The sequence below is a fragment of the Anomaloglossus baeobatrachus genome, chromosome 3 (genome assembly GCF_048569485.1).
Source record: "Anomaloglossus baeobatrachus isolate aAnoBae1 chromosome 3, aAnoBae1.hap1, whole genome shotgun sequence".
NCBI classification, from domain to species: domain Eukaryota; kingdom Metazoa; phylum Chordata; class Amphibia; order Anura; family Aromobatidae; genus Anomaloglossus; species Anomaloglossus baeobatrachus.
This window is the reverse complement of record NC_134355.1, coordinates 19,015,658-19,033,500: the sequence shown is the minus strand read 5'-3', so window position 1 is coordinate 19,033,500 and position 17,843 is coordinate 19,015,658. Positions and strand designations below refer to the sequence as shown.

The following is a 17,843-nucleotide window of genomic DNA, read 5'->3' as shown; positions in this document are numbered from 1 at the left end:
AGTTATATTCTTGTACATAGGGGCAATATTTATAGTAGTGATAATAATCCTTACTCAGCTTTGGCACCACCAATTGCTACGTTGAACATTAGGTTTTCTTTGTCTTTCCCAGTGGAGAATCCTTTTACGTTTGGATTAAATTTCTTCAAAATGTCTGAAAGATAGATAACGGAGATCAGCAAATAATTTTCCTAATGACTGAACTTTAAAATTACAATCAGATGAAGGATATTCTGCATCTTATTATTAAATCTTAGTGATATGAATAATTGAAGTTAGTAATATTCTGTGAGAAGAGCTATGTCCCCAGTATAACACTTCCTGGCAGTCGCTGTTACTAGTTACTGTTATCAGAGGGACACAGGGCCATGTATTATCAGCCAATCAGATTTCACCTTACATTTATTTACTTATATTGGTTCGGATAGCTGCCGCTAGAACTATTTTTTTTCTGCTTACGGAAAAAAAACCATATTTGCATATTTGCAGGAAGTGTTATCATGGGGACAGGTAGAAAAGCTGATTGTTTCCATTGAGCGTGTCTATATACCATATACAATAGAGATCTTGCATTAAAAACAATAATCATCCGTGTAAAGTGGTCGTTAGTGGAATCTCTTACTTGGTAATGTTGTGTAAGTTTCCAGGGTCCCGTCTCCTCCAATACTGAAAATAGAAATAAATAGACGTATAAGCCACACATATGACCCAGATATAGTGCCGCAATCCACTACATCAGATAGCGGTGGAGTAACCTGGGTTTTGTGACTGTCTCCTTATAACCCGAGTATCGTTAGACGTGAAATTAAATTATTATTTTAATTATTATGTATGAAATTATACATTGTTTTTTTTTACTTTTTTTTTATTACATTTTTTTATTTAAATATTTTGGTATCGTAACTTACACTCCAGTGTAAACCCTAAACCTAATTTTAACCGTAAGCCTAGTCCTAATCTTAACACTTGTACTAATCCTAACCCTTTTCACAATCCTAAATCTAGCTTTATCCCTAATTAGCGATAGAAAAAGTTATAAAAGTTTCTTATAATGCCGGTGTTTGTTTTTTCTTTCAGCTCCAGCACATCTTTTTCTCCCTTATCACAAAATTACAAATGAGAGAGGAATCAGGGAGCTAAGGGAACACACATTGCAGAATTTCTCATCCCAGTTGCTGCCTATGCAGAGTGCAGAAGTGGAGATGCGTTTGTGATCAGCTGCCTAAGCAGCGACTCAAGATGTTATCCTGAGAGCTTTGTTATCCTGGTCACTGCCTATGCAGAGCGCTTCAGCTGATGCCAAACTTATCTTGACTGCTGCGCTCTGCCTAGGCAGCAACCAAGATGTCATCCTCAGAATTTTGTTACCTTGGTCACTGCCTATGCAGAGCTCCTCAGCTGTTCATCTCGAATGCTGCTCTCTGCATAGGTAGAAACTGATACTGTAGCACTGACCCTGGTTGATAGTTAGTCAGGTATTGTGTAGACACTAATTGTGGCCCCGCACCACACCAAGAAGGAGCGGCAATTTGGAGAGGTGTAAAAACTCTGCGCACCCATGGAATTTGGCACTCTGTTTCAACTGCCCCAATTGTTCCTTTTCACCTTGCACTACTGTGCCCACAGGGGACGTTATTACTTTTATTGCAGACACTATCACTGTAGAGTGCACCAGTGGGCAGTATTAATTTGTGCTGGGCATTAGCAATGTAAGAAAAGCATTTATTTCCTAAATGAGGGCTCTGAGAATACATCTAATATTACATGGTGCTGTATTACGATCCATGGTAAAATATGGGGCACTGTTTGGCACTATTATTTTTGGGGCGCTATCTACAGTATGTAGCAGTATAGTTTTCAGCTGAACCATGTAGCATTATTTTCTTAAGAACATCCTTATTTCTGAAGTGTTTGGAGTAAACCACATAGTGGGTGCAGTAACCGGGCAAATGGAGCCGCCACCGATACACCACTGGGCGGTTTATGGAGGTGGAGATGGTGCTGGACAATTCTAGAGCCAAAGATTTCTGGGTAACAGATTCTGGAGACAAGTTATGGCTAGAAGAAGTTGTCATGGTGGTCCGGGACAGATGGAGAAGATGGGAAAGCTGAACGGCTCCAATCAGAAAAGTCATCATGAGTGGGTTATCTGACTTATCTGCGCTCTTGTGTTGTATATGGTCACTGTTTGGCGGTAATATTGTTTTTTCTCTATATTCAGCAGCAGCAGTGTCACCCACATTGTCACCTATGGTTAGGATGTGCCGCTGCAGCCCATTACACCTGCTGTTGGTATTAATTCACATACAGCAATGGATGTGGAGACGCTGGGAAATCCGCGTCCTGCAGTGATGACGTATATCACTGGTGATATATAGAATATATACAGGAATACTGGTTAAACACTGGGGCTCCCTGATCGTTTTTCTGCTTTTCTTTTTTTTGGGGGTCAGTCAAGAATTGGGGCGTTCCTTAACCTTTAAAAATTTGGGATTCTCCCTCAGAACCGGTCTCAGAATTGAATAAACAAAACCTGATGGACCGATACATTATAATGAGGGTTTCATCATAGCTGCAAAATCCAGCCCTCACCTCCATGAAATTCCTCTCCACTCTGTCATAAGGTTTAGCAGTGATGTTGACTTGGCACCAAAAGCGGCCTAAACACAAGAAGAAGTATAGAATTAAATGAAAAAAAAAACCTTTTTATACAAAATATATTATAGTAGACATTAACAACACTAAGGTGAGCATCCGTATAAACCACATCCTAGATTGTTTCCTGCAATTTATTTTTTTGGCTTTGTTGTGTAGACTAGACCAGAGTCGGCAGAGTCATCTCATTATCATTAAAAATGTTATTCGCTAGTTAATATAGACATCAAAAACACTTCAGTGAGCATCCATATAAACTATATCCTGAAATATACAATCCAGTCCACACACAATAGACTGTTTTCTACAATTTATTTTTTTAGCTTTGTTGTGTAGACTAGGACAGAGCCTGCAGAGCCATCTCATTATCATTAATGGGGTTATTCGCTGGTTATTATAGACATTTAAAACAATTCGAGCATCCATATAACCTATATCTAGAAATATATAGAATCAAGTCCAGGCACAATAGACTATTTCCTGCAATTTATCTTTTCAGCTTTATTTTGTAGACTAGAATATAGCCGGCAGAATCCTCTCATTATCATTAAAGAAATTATTCGCTAGTTATTATAGACATTAAAAACACTTTGGTGAGGCTCCATATAAACTATATGTAGAAATATATTATTAAGTCCACAAAGTCCACACACAATAGACTATTTCCTACAATTTATTTTTTCAGCTTTGTTGTGTAGACTAGAACAGAGCCGGCAGAGTCATCTCATTATCAATAATGAGGTTATTCACTATTTAATATAGGCACTAAAAACACTTAGGTGAGCCTCTATATAAACTATATCTAGATATATAGTATCACGTCCACACACAATAGACTATTTCCTGCAATTTATTATTTCAGCTTTGTTGTGTACACTAGGACAGAGCCAGCAGAGTCACCATATTATCATAAAAGAGGTTATTTACTAGTTATTATAGACATGAAAAACATTTCAGTGAGCATCCATATAAACTATATCCAGAAATATACAATCAAGTCCAGGCACAATAAACTTTCCTGCTATTTATTTTTTCAGCTTTGTTGTATATACTAGAACAGAGGCGGCAGAGTCACCTCATTATTATTAAAGAGGTTATTCGCTAGTTATTATAGACATTAAAAACACTTAGGTGAGCCTCCATATAAACGATATCCAGAAATGTACAATCAAGTCCAAGCACAATAGACTGTTTCCTGCAATTTATTTTTTCAGCTTTGTTGTGTAGACTAAAACAGAGCTGACAGACTCATCTCATTATCATTAATGCGGTTATTCACTATTTAATATAGACACTAAAAACACTTCAGGGAGCCTCCATATAAACTATATCTAGAAATATACTATCACGTCCACACACAATAGACTATTTGCAGCAATTTATTTTCTCAGCTTTGTTGTGTAGACTAGGATAGAGCCGGCAGAGTCATCATATTATCATAAAAGAGGTTATTCGCTAGTTATTATAGACATGAAAAACATCTCAGTGAGCATCCATGTAAAATATAAACAGAAATATACAATCAAGTCCAGGCACAATAAACTGTTTCCTGCAATTTATTTTTTTCAGCTTTGTTGTGTAGACTAGAACAGAGTTGGCAGAGTCATCTCATTATCATTTGCTACCATAAATAGTCCTTGGAAAATTTGGAGAATTGTATATTCATCCTTATACCTGTCACACTGTCTATAGCTAATAATCTGACATTTTATGATAACTTGTTTGATCTGTTGGGCTTTTACTGTTGATTACTCCACTTCTCTTACTCTTATTGTTGATCCTGTGGATCCTATTAGGGATGTTGGTCTAGCAAGAGCAGAATTTATGTTTTTGCTCTTTGTCATGATTTTAGGGGTTTTTATATTGTTTTGTAGGGTTTTTGAATGTCATTAAAGAAATTTGTAGGATATTGTATAGTGGTCATCAGTACCGTGTAGGACTACTTTGGCGCCAATATTAACGTCTCTACCGCCTCTAGCAGTGTAAATCCTGTAACTATTACTATCCAATACCAAAATGACTGACTTACGGTCAATGAATCTCCCAAAGCTGCCACCACCTTAATATCTCCCGGCCGGAGCTGATGGGCTGTAAAACAATACATTTAAAGAGTAAATAAAATGAAACAATAAGATTATAAAAGTCCATCATATAAAATATACTGCTCGTAATAAAGGCAATAATGCAAAAAAAATAATATACCACAAAAGAAACCATATGGTAAACTCTGCATTCATCTTCTCACCTGACTTGGGAATACTATTGGACACCGCGGTGTAACCACGACACTCCATGTCACTGCCAAAGTTCTACAGGGACATAAAGTATATTAGTAATACTGGAGTGATAATAAAATAATCATCAAAATAGCAATAAATATGGAATTAATTCAATCATCTGGAATCTCGCAGGTAAAGATCTGAGGTCAATAAATGATGCCCTGGGTAAACAGACAAAGTAGGCAGGTGTCTAAGGCAGCACGATTCAAGGGGCAAAAAAGAAGGTGTGTACATCTGTGTGATTGTGAGATAATAGGCTGCAGCAGGAGCCTCTCCCTTTATCTTATCTGCAGGGAAAAAGGTCACCAAGGCCAAGAAAATGCCTCACATTAAGGTTAAAACTGAGAGATATATATAAAAAAATCTTATCCGTGTACCAGAGGCTCCGCCATATCCCCTTCCTCCTCACTGTCCTGTGTGTGATTCTGAGATAGCTGGCTGCAGCAGGAGCCTCTCCCCACTGTCTTGTATGCCAGGACAAAAGATCATTAAGCCCCAGAAAACGCCTGATATTACAGCTAAATCTAAGAAATATATATATATATATAAAAAAAATCTTCTCTGTGTGCCAGGAGTTCCGCCATGTCCCCTTCCTCCTCACTGTACTGTGTAAGATTCTGAGATCTCTGCCTGCAGCAGGAGCCTCTCCCCTCTATCTTGTCTGCAGGGAAAAAAGTTCAATAAGGCCCAGAAAACACCTGATATTAAGGCTAAAACTGGAAAATTTATATAGAAATCTATGTCCCAAGAACTGAACCACATCCCTTTGCTCTTCCTCACTGTCCACTGTGATTGTAAGGCTGGAAACACATCTATGCGAGTAACATCGGTACAAGTTGGCTGAAAAAAAACTCGGCTGATCTTAGATCACGTTAGGTCAGAGTGCAATGCAACTGCTCTGCGATCCTGAGATTTTTCTCATGATTGCAGTGCAATGTGCAATGCGTGTGTGATCCTTTTTTTCTCAGCAGCTGTCATCTGCCATTCAGCACTGCTACATGGCCGCTGACAGCAGTCAAAGACAGAGCCGCACGATCAGAATGAACTCGGGTGAACTTCACCCGAGTTCATTGTCATACCGCGGCTCTGTCTGTGTCGCGTCCTGATTAGCGGTCACCCGTGAAGGACTCACCGGTGACCGCTAATCTCCTAAGTGACTGAATTGAGCAGCGCGATTAGCACTGCCGTCACTCAGGTTACCTGCGGCTAGCTGGATCCTCCCCCCGTGACCGCAACTCACCTGTGACTTCATCGCTGTCACTCGGGTGACTTGCTGTCACTGTTGGAGGATCCAGCGGTGTCCGTGAGAAACCTGACTGACATCATCAGCTGATCGCGCTTCTCACCTCAGTTGCTGCGTGGAGCTGTCAGGAGCGGCGGTGTTCTTCTGCAGCTCCTGTCACCTTCATGTAGCAGAGCTGGAAGCGACGCGGGACCTCCGTGGATTACGTCGGACAAGGATGGGTTTTTTGTGTAATTAATAAAGTGGTGAACAAGGGTCTTTGTTATTGTTTATTATTTCAAATAAAGGATTTTTTCACTGTGTGTGTTTATTAACTTTAATTTACAGGTTAATCATTGGGGGTGTCTCATAGACGCCTGCAATGATTAATCTAGGATTTAGTGGCAGCTATGGGCTGCCATTAACTCCTTATTACCCCGATTGCCAACGCACCAGGGCAAATCGGGAAGAGCCGGGTACAGTCCCAGAACAGTCGCATCTAATAGAAGCGGCCATTCTGGGCGGCTGCTGGCTGACATTGTTAGGCTGGGGGGCTCCCCATAACGTGGAGCTCCCCATCCTGAGAATACCAGCCTTCAGCCATATGGCTTTATCTGGCTGGTATTAAAATTGGGGGGGACCGCATGCCGTTTTTTTAAATTATTTATTTATTTATTTTACTGCACAGCATAGACACGCCCACCGGCTGCTGTGATTGGTTGCAGTGAGGCAGCTGTCACTCAGCGTGGGGGCGTGTCTGACTGCAACCAATCATAGGCGCCGGTGGGCGGGTAAAGCAGGGAATACGAGATTGAATAATGAGCGGCCGGCTTTTTCAAAAGAAGAGAAGCCGCCAGAGCAGTGTGAACGCCGTGCAGCGCCGCGCTGGTGATCGGGGAACGGTGAGTATGAGAGAGGAGGGGAAAATGACCGACAGACTGTGAGAGAGGGACAGAGATAGTGACGGACTGACAGAGAGAGAATAGAGACCGAGAGGGAGAGACCGACTGACAGAGAATAGTGATTGACAGACATTGGGAGACATCGCTCGTTTCCAGTGTTTTAGGAAACATGCGAGAAATGTATTTAGAAAATCGCATGTCACTAGGATGGTGTGAGTGCCGTCCCGTGACATCCGATTATTTACACGCTCCCATAGACTTGCATTGGAGAGACTCGCAGTAGAAACTCGCAAAAAAAGCAGCGTGCTGCGATTTTTTTCTCAGCCCGATTTGGACTGAGAAAAAAAATCGCAAATGCGAGCTGAATCATTCACTAACATGTGTCCGATTCCAATGCGAGATTTTCTCGCATTGCTCTACTGCGAGAAACTCGCAAGTGAGAAGCAGCCCTAAGATAGGCTGCAGCAGGATCCTCTCCCTCTATCTTATTTGCAGTGAAAAAGGTCAGTAAGGCAAAGAAAATGCCTGACATGACAGATAAAACTGAGAAATGTATAAAAAAAAATCTTATCCGTGTGCCAGGAGCTCCGCCATGTCCCCTTCCTCCTCACTGTCCTGTGTTGATCGTGAGATAGCTGGCTGCAGCTGGAGCCTCTCCCCACTGTCTTGTATGCCAGGACAAAAGATCATTAAGCCTCAGGAAATGTCTCATATTAGAGCTAAATCTAAGAAATATATAAAAACAAATTCTCTGTGTGCCAGTAGCTAGACCATGTCCCCTTCTTCCTCATTGCCCTGTGTGTGATTGTGAGATAGCTACCTGCAGCAGGAGCCTCTCCCCTCTATCTTGTCTGCAGAGAAAAAAAAATCACAAAGGCCCATTAAACACCTGATATTAAGGCTAAAACTGGGAAATTTATATAGAAATCTGTGTCCCAAGACTTGTACTAGATCCCTTTCCCTCCTTTTTACTGTCCACCGTGTGATTGTGAGATAGCGGGCTGCAGCAGGAGCCTCTCCCCTCTATTTTGACGGCAAGGAAAAAGTCACAAAGGCCAAGAAAGTGCTTCATGTTACAGTTAAAACTGAGAAATGTAAAAAGAAATCTTCTCTGTTTCTCAGGAGCAGTGCCATATCCCTTTCCTCCTCACTATCCGATGTGTGATTGTGAGATAGATGGCTGCAGCAGGAGCCTCTCCCCTTTCTCTTCTATGCAGGGGAAAAAAAGATCTCTCAGGACCACCCCCAGAATTCTTACAGCTGCAAGTTATATCTAAAGCAAAGGGGACGCGGCAGAGAATACGATGGAGTCCCCCTTTAAATATACACAAAACCCATCCCGAACAATAACGATGCAGTGAGGTCGGGCAGCATTACATTAGGAGGAGCCGGTGTGGGGGCGGGGGTGGGGTACACGTAGTTGCTGTTCTTGTAGGTCCTCAGGAATGGCTGGGCCTGAAAAAGAAAGGAAATGTCATTTGTTAACTTATGGGACAAACAACTTGTATATTTTTTTCTTTAATTTTTTTTATTTAAGTGATGAAAAAAATTCTGAACTTTGCAACAATTTATTTTTTTTTGCCGCCATTTTTGCAGAGTATGTACTTTTTTCTGTCTGCCCTCAACCACAATGATAAACTATCAACCCGGCGATGGGCATCAGAACAGAACCTCGTAGTAAATTGTACCGTTTAAGTGCTGCTGCCAGAAACTGATAGCGGCACTTAAAGGGAACCAATCATCAGGATTTTCGTGTATAAGCTGCAGCCAGTGCAGTGCTGGCACTATCATGCACAGTGTGTACATACCATCAGGGGGGAGCTCGGGTGTTTAGGCAGTGAAATTCATCTTTATAAAGTTTGAAATTTCGTGCACTTTTTGATTGACGTGTGCACCTCTGCAGATAATGTCCGGGCGTGTTATGCAGGAGTTCCCCGCCCCCCACCAGCCTGTTCCTCCCTCTCTCCTGATGTCCGGGCGGGTTATGCACGTGTTCCCCGCCCCCCCGCGCCGCCTGTTCCTCCCTCCCTCTGGCTGTATGTAAATATCTAATCTTCAGAAACATGGCGCCGGAGTGGGCCTCAGCGCACAGCGCTTATCTCCGGCGCCATGTTTCTGAAGCCCCCGCATTACAGCTTGGTGTCTGCAGACTGCAGAGCAGCTGATCGGAGGACGCGATATCACTACCGTGACCGGGTCTCGCAGCACTGCCGTCACGGGGTCATGTGAGTCCATGGTGAACTTACCTCACCTGACCCCCGATGTCGCTGGCAGGCTGCTGTCCTGGCCCGGTGTCCTGAGGCGGCACGTCATCATAGCTACAGCTGATCGCGTCCTCCGATCAGCTGTTCTGCAGTCTGCAGACACCAAGCTGTAATGCGGGCTTCAGAAACATGGCGCCGGAGATAAGCGCTATGCGCAGAGGCCCACTCCGGCGCCATGTTTCTGAAGATTAGATATTTACATACAGCCAGAGGGAGGGAGGAACAGGCGGCGCGGGGGGGGCGGGGAACACGTGCATAACCCGCCCGGACATCAGGAGAGAGGGAGGAACAGGCTGGTGGGGGGGCGGGGAACTCCTGCATAACACGCCCGGACATTATTTGCAGAGGTGCACACGTCAATCAAAAAGTGCACGAAATTTCAAACTTTATAAAGATGAATTTCACTGACTAAACACCCGAGCTGCACCCTGATGGTATGTACACACTGTGCCTGATAGTGCCAGCACTGCACTGGCTGCAGCTTATACACGAAAATCCTGATGATTGGTTCCCTTTAAGTGGTTAAACAGTAGCGAGCTCTGATAGCTGCTGTTATGGACAGATACCGGCTGTATGACGCAGCCAGCACCCACCATTCATGGCTTTGGGGAGCTACAGAGAAATTGAACTCTTACTGCCCTGATGTTCCCGGAAGGAGGGGATGGACCACAAAGCAAACCCCCTCCAGCACTAACTTGTTAACCCTTCAATATCATCTGAGGACACCAACCTGAGTAGGACACCTCAGCTGGATATTCTGGGTAAAATCCAAAGTGTCCGTCTTCTGGCCAAGAGGTTGAAGCTGAAAAATAATCAAAAAGGATCAGTATACGGAATAAGATGCCGCAAGGAAACTGAAAACCTGGAAACCATCAGCAAGCAGGCAATCACCGCTGACAGACTCTATTATATATGTATTTTTCTTGCAATTATCGCTCATGTACCTTCACGTACATACATTTTTTTCCCTGTGTTACAAACCCCCCAAAACTACGCATTTTAAGAATGTTTTTGTTTGTATTTTTTTCCACTATAAACCCTGCTTGAAAAAAATCTATAGGTAACAAAAAACAAAATACTGCCCCCCCCCAAAAAAAAAGCAAGCAAAGCAAAACACACTATGTGGATACAGAATTAAATAGAAAATACTTAATATTAGACTATTAGATCCATCAACAGCAGCTTTGGTACGTTTTCCAATTGGTAAAAAATAATTAAAAAATCAGTGAAATAAGCAAGAAAAATAATAAACTTCTTAATGGTAGAAAGTGAATGTGAAATATAAGAAAAAAAATAAAAAAATAGAATAATTCAAAAGAAACAATATTAGAATATTAGATCCATCAACAGCAGCTTGTGAACATTTTCCAGTTGGTAAAAATTAATTAAAAAGTCAGTGAAATAAGTAAGAAAATAATAAACTTCTAAGTGGTAGAAAGTGAATGCAAAATATAAGAAAAAAAAATACAATAATAAAAATATAAAAAATACAATAATTCAAAAGAAACACTTAATATTAGACTTAGGATCAGATCAAGCAACAGCAGCTTGCAATAATTTTCCAGTTTGTATAAATCAGCCCAAAAGGTCAGTGAAATAAGAAAGAAAAATACGGTAATTAATCTCTAATGGTAAAAAATGAATGTAAAATCTAAAAAAAAAAAAAATACAATCATTCAAAAGAAACACTTAATATTAGAGTATCAGATCCATCAACAGCAGCTTGTCGACATTTTCCATATGGAAAAAAAATAATTGAAGAGTCAGTAATATAAATGACAAAGAAAATAAACATATAAATGGTGGAAGGAGAATGTTGTAAAAATATCTGAAAAATAATATGTTAAGTGTTTCTATTTAATTATTGTATTAGATCCATCAACAGCAGCTTGTGGACATTTTCCAGTTGATAAAAATAAATTAAAAAGTAAGCTAAATAAACAAGAAAAATAATTAAATTACTTAATGGTAGAAAGTGAATGTAAAATACAGTATAAGAAAAAAAAATAAAAAATACAATAATTCAAAAGAAACACAATACTAGAATATTAGATCCATCAACAGCAGCTTGTGTACATGTTCCATATGGTAAAAAAATAATTGAAGAGTCAGTAAAATAAATGAGACACATATTAAACATATCAATAGTGGAAGGAGAATGTTGTAAAAATATATGAAAAATTAAAAAATAATATGTTAAGTGTTTCTATTTAATTATTGCATTAGATCCATCAACAGCAGCTTGTGAACATTTTCCAGCTGGTAAAAATTAATTAAAAAGTCTGTGAAATAAACAAGAAAAATAATAAACTTCTAAATGGTAGAAAGTAAAGGTAAAATATAAGTAAAAAATAAAAATGCAATAATTTAAAAGAAACACTTAATATTAGAGTATCAGATCCAACAACAGCAACATGGTAACATTCTGCTGAAGGTACAAATTAACCCAAAAAGTCAGTACTGAAATTTGTAAATTGAATTTTGAAAAACAAATCAAACAATGAAATCAGAAGACAAATTATTAGTAGTAGATCCATCAACAGCAGCTAATGGACATTTTCCAGGAGTTATTAATGAATTGAAAAGTGAAATCAGAAATAAATAATGGTAAGTGAATGGTGTAAAATACATGAAAAATACAGTCATTTACAGAACAATTAAACTGAAGCACACAATGGGAATGGATCCGTCAACAGCAGCTTACATACACTTTCCAGTGGGTAAAATTATAGTGAAAAGTCTGCAAACAGTTAAAAAAACTTGCGAGGTGTAAAGTGAATGGTGTAAAATACATAAATGCCTTTACCATGTTGTTCCAGAGCATGCGTGCCAGCTGAGAATGCGCCTTCTGGCTGAGATGGAAACAGTCAGGAGCCAGGTAGGAAACGTCAGGTTCTCCAGTCTTAAGAAGACAGAAATCAAAATGAGCACTAATTAATATAAACAATATTACTATGGGTAAAGGGGCGGAGGTGGCGCCTCCTAGTGCTCAGCTCTGGGGGGGCGGAGGTGGCGCCTCCTAGTGCTCAGCTCTGGGGGGGCGGAGGTGGCGCCTCCTAGTGCTCAGCTCTGGGGGGGGCGGAGGTGGCGCCTCCTAGTGCTCAGCTCTGGGGGGGCGGAGGTGGCGCCTCCTAGTGCTCAGCTCTGGGAGGGCGGAGGTGGCGCCTCCTAGTGCTCAGCTCTGGGGGGGCGGAGGTGGCGCCTCCTAGTGCTCAGCTCTGGGGGGGCGGAGGTGGCGCCTCCTAGTGCTCAGCTCTGGGGGGGCGGAGGTGGCGCCTCCTAGTGCTCAGCTCTGGGGGGGCGGAGGTGGCGCCTCCTAGTGCTCAGCTCTGGGGGGGCGGAGGTGGCGCCTCCTAGTGCTCAGCTCTGGGGGGGCGGAGGTGGCGCCTCCTAGTGCTCAGCTCTGGGGGGGCGGAGGTGGCGCCTCCTAGTGCTCAGCTCTGGGGGGCGGAGGTGGCGCCTTCTAGTGCTCAGCTCTGGGGGGGCGGAGGTGGCGCCTCCTAGTGCTCAGCTCTGGGGGGGCGGAGGTGGCGCCTCCTAGTGCTCAGCTCTGGGGGGGCGGAGGTGGCGCCTCCTAGTGCTCAGCTATGGGTGGGCGGAGGTGGCGCCTCCTAGTGCTCAGCTCTGGGGGGGGCGGAGGTGGCGCCTCCTAGTGCTCAGCTCTGGGGGGGGGGGGGGGGTGGAGGTGGCGCCTCCTTGTGGTCAGCTCTGTCCTCTACATCCCCTGTATCACAGCTGCTCCATCCTATCACCGGTTACACAAATCGCAGCAGGAACAGCAGCATTCATCTGATTGGCTGCTGAGGACATATTGAGAAAAGAGCAGTGTGGCACTGTAAAGCAAGGGGGATCACCAGGATATACCGAAGACTTCAATATTTAGATTCAGTGTAACAGGAAATATACGGGGTGACGCTTGCTCTGATACATACGGAGATATGTGGAATTTTTGTATGCCGGAAAAATGGCTGCAGAACCACAGTGAAGTCATCTTTGGTGTCGTATCGTCCGGAATTCACGAAATCTCGGAGACTGAGCTAAAAAGTCAGAAAACGGGAGTATGAGGAGGCTGGTCCCAGCGAGAGGGTATGGTCACGTGTATGATGGGGACATAAGCACAGGTTATGGGCAGAAATCACTCTGGATTAGTACAGTATAACTTAGAATTGGGGTGCATTTTGTTGTTCCTCTGTTATTCCTCCTGGAAACACACTTGCATCGGCATTCCTTTAGTCAATATCTTAGTATCGAGGTACATTACATGACACTATGAGTATATCAGACTCCATATATAATTCTCACTCTTTTTTTTGGAACTTTGCACTTTGTTGTTCCTCTGTTATTCCTTCATTTCCAGGAGGAGCAACTGAGGATGCCGAGTTGTATGAAAAGATGCTCCAGAAATAATGATACATTACCTGATAGGCGCTATTCATGTTCTCTATGAACGCAAACTCTTGAGAATTGGCGAGGACGCTCAGCAGACAGGGGCACATCATGCTGGGGAGAGACGGGCAGATTATACACCACCATTTATCTGAACAGCGCCCCCCTTTGCTGCACCAGGGACTGCATCATTATTATATCTGTGCTAATACTTTACACTTTACCATGGTGTTACAAAGCTCCAAACCCCCTGCACAGAGCGAGGTACACATCTAAAGTCTGTCTGTGCACAGCCACCACTAGAGGGAGCTCACGAGCTGACAGCAAACTGACACTTCACTCATCTCCCAACAGCCAGAGCTTTTCATTTTTCACTATTGATCTGCACTCCGCTGTGCTCTCCTGCCTATAACTCTCTATTGCTCTGTACTCCGCTGTGCTCTCCTGCCTATAACTCTCTATTGATCTGTACTCCGCTGTGATCTCCTACCTATAACTCTCTATTGATCTGTACTCCGCTGTGATCTCCTGCCTATAACTCTCTATTGATCTGTACTCCGCTGTGATCTCCTGCCTATAACTCTCTATTGATCTGTACTCCGCTGTGCTCTCCTGCCTATAACTCTCTATTGATCTGTACTCCGCTGTGCTCTCCTGCCTATAACTCTCTATTGATCTGTACTCCGCTGTGATCTCCTGCCTATAACTCTCTATTGATCTGTACTCCGCTGTGATCTCCTGCCTATAACTCTCTATTGATCTGTACTCCGCTGTGCTCTCCTGCCTATAACTCTCTATTGATCTGTACTCCGCTGTGATCTCCTGCCTATAACTCTCTATTGCTCTGTACTCCGCTGTGATCTCCTGCCTATAACTCTCTATTGATCTGTACTCCGCTGTGCTCTCCTGCCTATAACTCTCTATTGATCTGTACTCCGCTGTGATCTCCTGTCTATAACTCTCTATTGATCTGTACTCCGCTGTGATCTCCTGCCTATAACTCTCTATTGATCTGTACTCCGCTGTGATCTCCTACCTATAACTCTCTATTGATCTGTACTCCGCTGTGATCTCCTGCCTATAACTCTCTATTGATCTGTACTCCGCTGTGCTCTCCTGCCTATAACTCTCTATTGATCTGTACTCCGCTGTGATCTCCTGCCTATAACTCTCTATTGATCTGTACTCCGCTGTGATCTCCTGCCTATAACTCTCTATTGCTCTGTACTCCGCTGTGATCTCCTACCTATAACTCTCTATTGATCTGTACTCCGCTGTGATCTCCTGCCTATAACTCTCTATTGATCTGTACTCCGCTGTGCTCTCCTGCCTATAACTCTCTATTGCTCTGTACTCCGCTGTGCTCTCCTGCCTATAACTCTCTATTGATCTGTACTCTGCTGTGATCTCCTACCTATAACTCTCTATTGATCTGTACTCCGCTGTGCTCTCCTGCCTATAACTCTCTATTGATCTGTACTCCGCTGTGCTCTCCTGCCTATAACTCTCTATTGCTCTGTACTCCGCTGTGCTCTCCTGCCTATTACTCTCTATTTATCTGTACTCCACTGTGCTCTCCTGCCTATAACTCTCTATTGATCTGTACTCCGCTGTGCTCTCCTGCCTATAACTCTCTATTGCTCTGTACTCCGCTGTGCTCTCCTGCCTATAACTCTCTATTGATCTGTACTCCGCTGTGCTCTCCTGCCTATAACTCTCTATTGCTCTGTACTCCGCTGTGCTTTCCTGCCTATAACTCTCTATTGATCTGTACTCCGCTGTGCTCTCCTGCCTATAACTCTCTATTGATCTGTACTCCGCTGTGCTCTCCTGTCTATAACTCTCTATTGATCTGTACTCCGCTGTGCTCTCCTGCCTATAACTCTCTATTGATCTGTACTCCGCTGTGCTCTCCTGTCTATAACTCTCTATTGATCTGTACTCCGCTGTGCTCTCCTGTCTATAACTCTCTATTGATCTGTACTCCGCTGTGCTCTCCTGCCTATAACTCTCTATTGATCTGTACTCCGCTGTGCTCTCCTGTCTATAACTCTCTATTGATCTGTACTCCGCTGTGCTCTCCTGTCTATAACTCTCTATTGATCTGTACTCCGCTGTGCTCTCCTGTCTATAACTCTCTATTGATCTGTACTCCGCTGTGCTCTCCTGTCTATAACTCTCTATTGCTCTGTACTCCGCTGTGATCTCCTACCTATAACTCTCTATTGATCTGTACTCCGCTGTGATCTCCTGCCTATAACTCTCTATTGATCTGTACTCCGCTGTGATCTCCTACCTATAACTCTCTATTGATCTGTACTCCGCTGTGATCTCCTACCTATAACTCTCTATTGATCTGTACTCCGCTGTGCTCTCCTGCCTATAACTCTCTATTGCTCTGTACTCCGCTGTGATCTCCTGCCTATAACTCTCTATTGATCTGTACTCCGCTGTGATCTCCTACCTATAACTCTCTATTGATCTGTACTCCGCTGTGATCTCCTGCCTATAACTCTCTATTGATCTGTATTCCGCTGTGCTCTCCTGCCTATAACTCTCTATTGCTCTGTACTCCGCTGTGCTTTCCTGCCTATAACTCTCTATTGATCTGTACTCCGCTGTGATCTCCTGCCTATAACTCTCTATTGCTCTGTACTCCGCTGTGATCTCCTACCTATAACTCTCTATTGATCCGTACTCCGCTGTGATCTCCTGCCTATAACTCTCTATTGCTCTGTACTCCGCTGTGATCTCCTGCCTATAACTCTCTATTGATCCGTACTCCGCTGTGATCTCCTGCCTATAACTCTCTATTGCTCTGTACTCCGCTGTGATCTCCTGCCTATAACTCTCTATTGCTCTGTACTCCGCTGTGCTCTCCTGCCTATAACTCTCTATTGATCCGTAGTCCGCTGTGATCTCCTGCCTATAACTCTCTATTGCTCTGTACTCCGCTGTGCTCTCCTGCCTATAACTCTCTATTGATCTGTACTCCGCTGTGATCTCCTACCTATAACTCTCTATTGATCCGTACTCCACTGTGATCTCCTACCTATAACTCTCTATTGCTCTGTACTCCGCTGTGCTTTCCTGCCTATAACTCTCTATTGATCTGTACTCCGCTGTGATATCCTGCCTATAACTCTCTATTGATCTGTACTCCGCTGTGCTCTCCTGCCTATAACTCTCTATTGATCTGTACTCCGCTGTGATCTCCTGCCTATAACTCTCTATTGATCTGTACTCCGCTGTGATCTCCTGCCTATAACTCTCTATTGATCTGTACTCCGCTGTGATCTCCTGCCTATAACTCTCTATTGATCTGTACTCCGCTGTGATCTCCTGCCTATAACTCTCTATTGATCTGTACTCCGCTGTGCTCTCCTGCCTATAACTCTCTATTGCTCTGTACTCCGCTGTGATCTCCTGCCTATAACTCTCTATTGATCTGTACTCCGCTGTGATCTCCTACCTATAACTCTCTATTGCTCTGTACTCCGCTGTGCTCTCCTACCTATAACTCTCTATTGATCTGTACTCCGCTGTGCTCTCCTGCCTATAACTCTCTATTGATCTGTACTCCGCTGTGCTTTCCTGCCTATAACTCTCTATTGATCCGTACTCCGCTGTGATCTCCTGCCTATAACTCTCTATTGCTCTGTACTCCGCTGTGCTCTCCTACCTATAACTCTCTATTGATCTGTACTCCGCTGTGCTTTCCTGCCTATAACTCTCTATTGATCTGTACTCCGCTGTGATCTCCTGCCTATAACTCTCTATTGATCTGCACTCCGCTGTGCTCTCCTGCCTATAACTCTCTATTGATCTGTACTCCACTGTGATCTCCTGTCTATAACTCTCTATTGATCTGTACTCCGCTGTGATCTCCTGTCTATAACTCTCTATTGATCTGTACTCCGCTGTGATCTCCTGCCTATAACTCTCTATTGATCTGTACTCCGCTGTGATCTCCTGTCTATAACTCTCTATTGATCTGCACTCCGCTGTGATCTCCTGCCTATAACTCTCTATTGCTCTGTACTCCGCTGTGATCTCCTGCCTATAACTCTCTATTGATCCGTACTCCGCTGTGATCTCCTGCCTATAACTCTCTATTGCTCTGTACTCCGCTGTG

The 17,843-nt window shown here is 43.1% G+C and overlaps 1 protein-coding gene across 4 annotated transcripts in view; it reads right to left on the bottom strand.

The window, feature by feature from the left end:
* Positions 1–17,843, bottom strand: part of PLB1 (phospholipase B1) — a 170,954-nt gene that overhangs the window by 15,157 nt on the left and 137,954 nt on the right. For all 4 annotated transcript variants that reach the window (XM_075339033.1, XM_075339034.1, XM_075339035.1 and 1 more), the window contains exons 39-48: positions 13,741–13,822; positions 13,255–13,359; positions 12,129–12,224; positions 10,053–10,124; positions 8,436–8,513; positions 4,901–4,964; positions 4,685–4,743; positions 2,593–2,660; positions 623–666; positions 55–154 (exon numbers count right to left, since the gene is read on the bottom strand). In XM_075339033.1, coding sequence (XP_075195148.1) covers positions 55–154; positions 623–666; positions 2,593–2,660; positions 4,685–4,743; positions 4,901–4,964; positions 8,436–8,513; positions 10,053–10,124; positions 12,129–12,224; positions 13,255–13,359; positions 13,741–13,822 — 768 coding nt within the window. The remainder of the gene's footprint in view (positions 1–54; positions 155–622; positions 667–2,592; positions 2,661–4,684; positions 4,744–4,900; positions 4,965–8,435; positions 8,514–10,052; positions 10,125–12,128; positions 12,225–13,254; positions 13,360–13,740; positions 13,823–17,843) is intronic.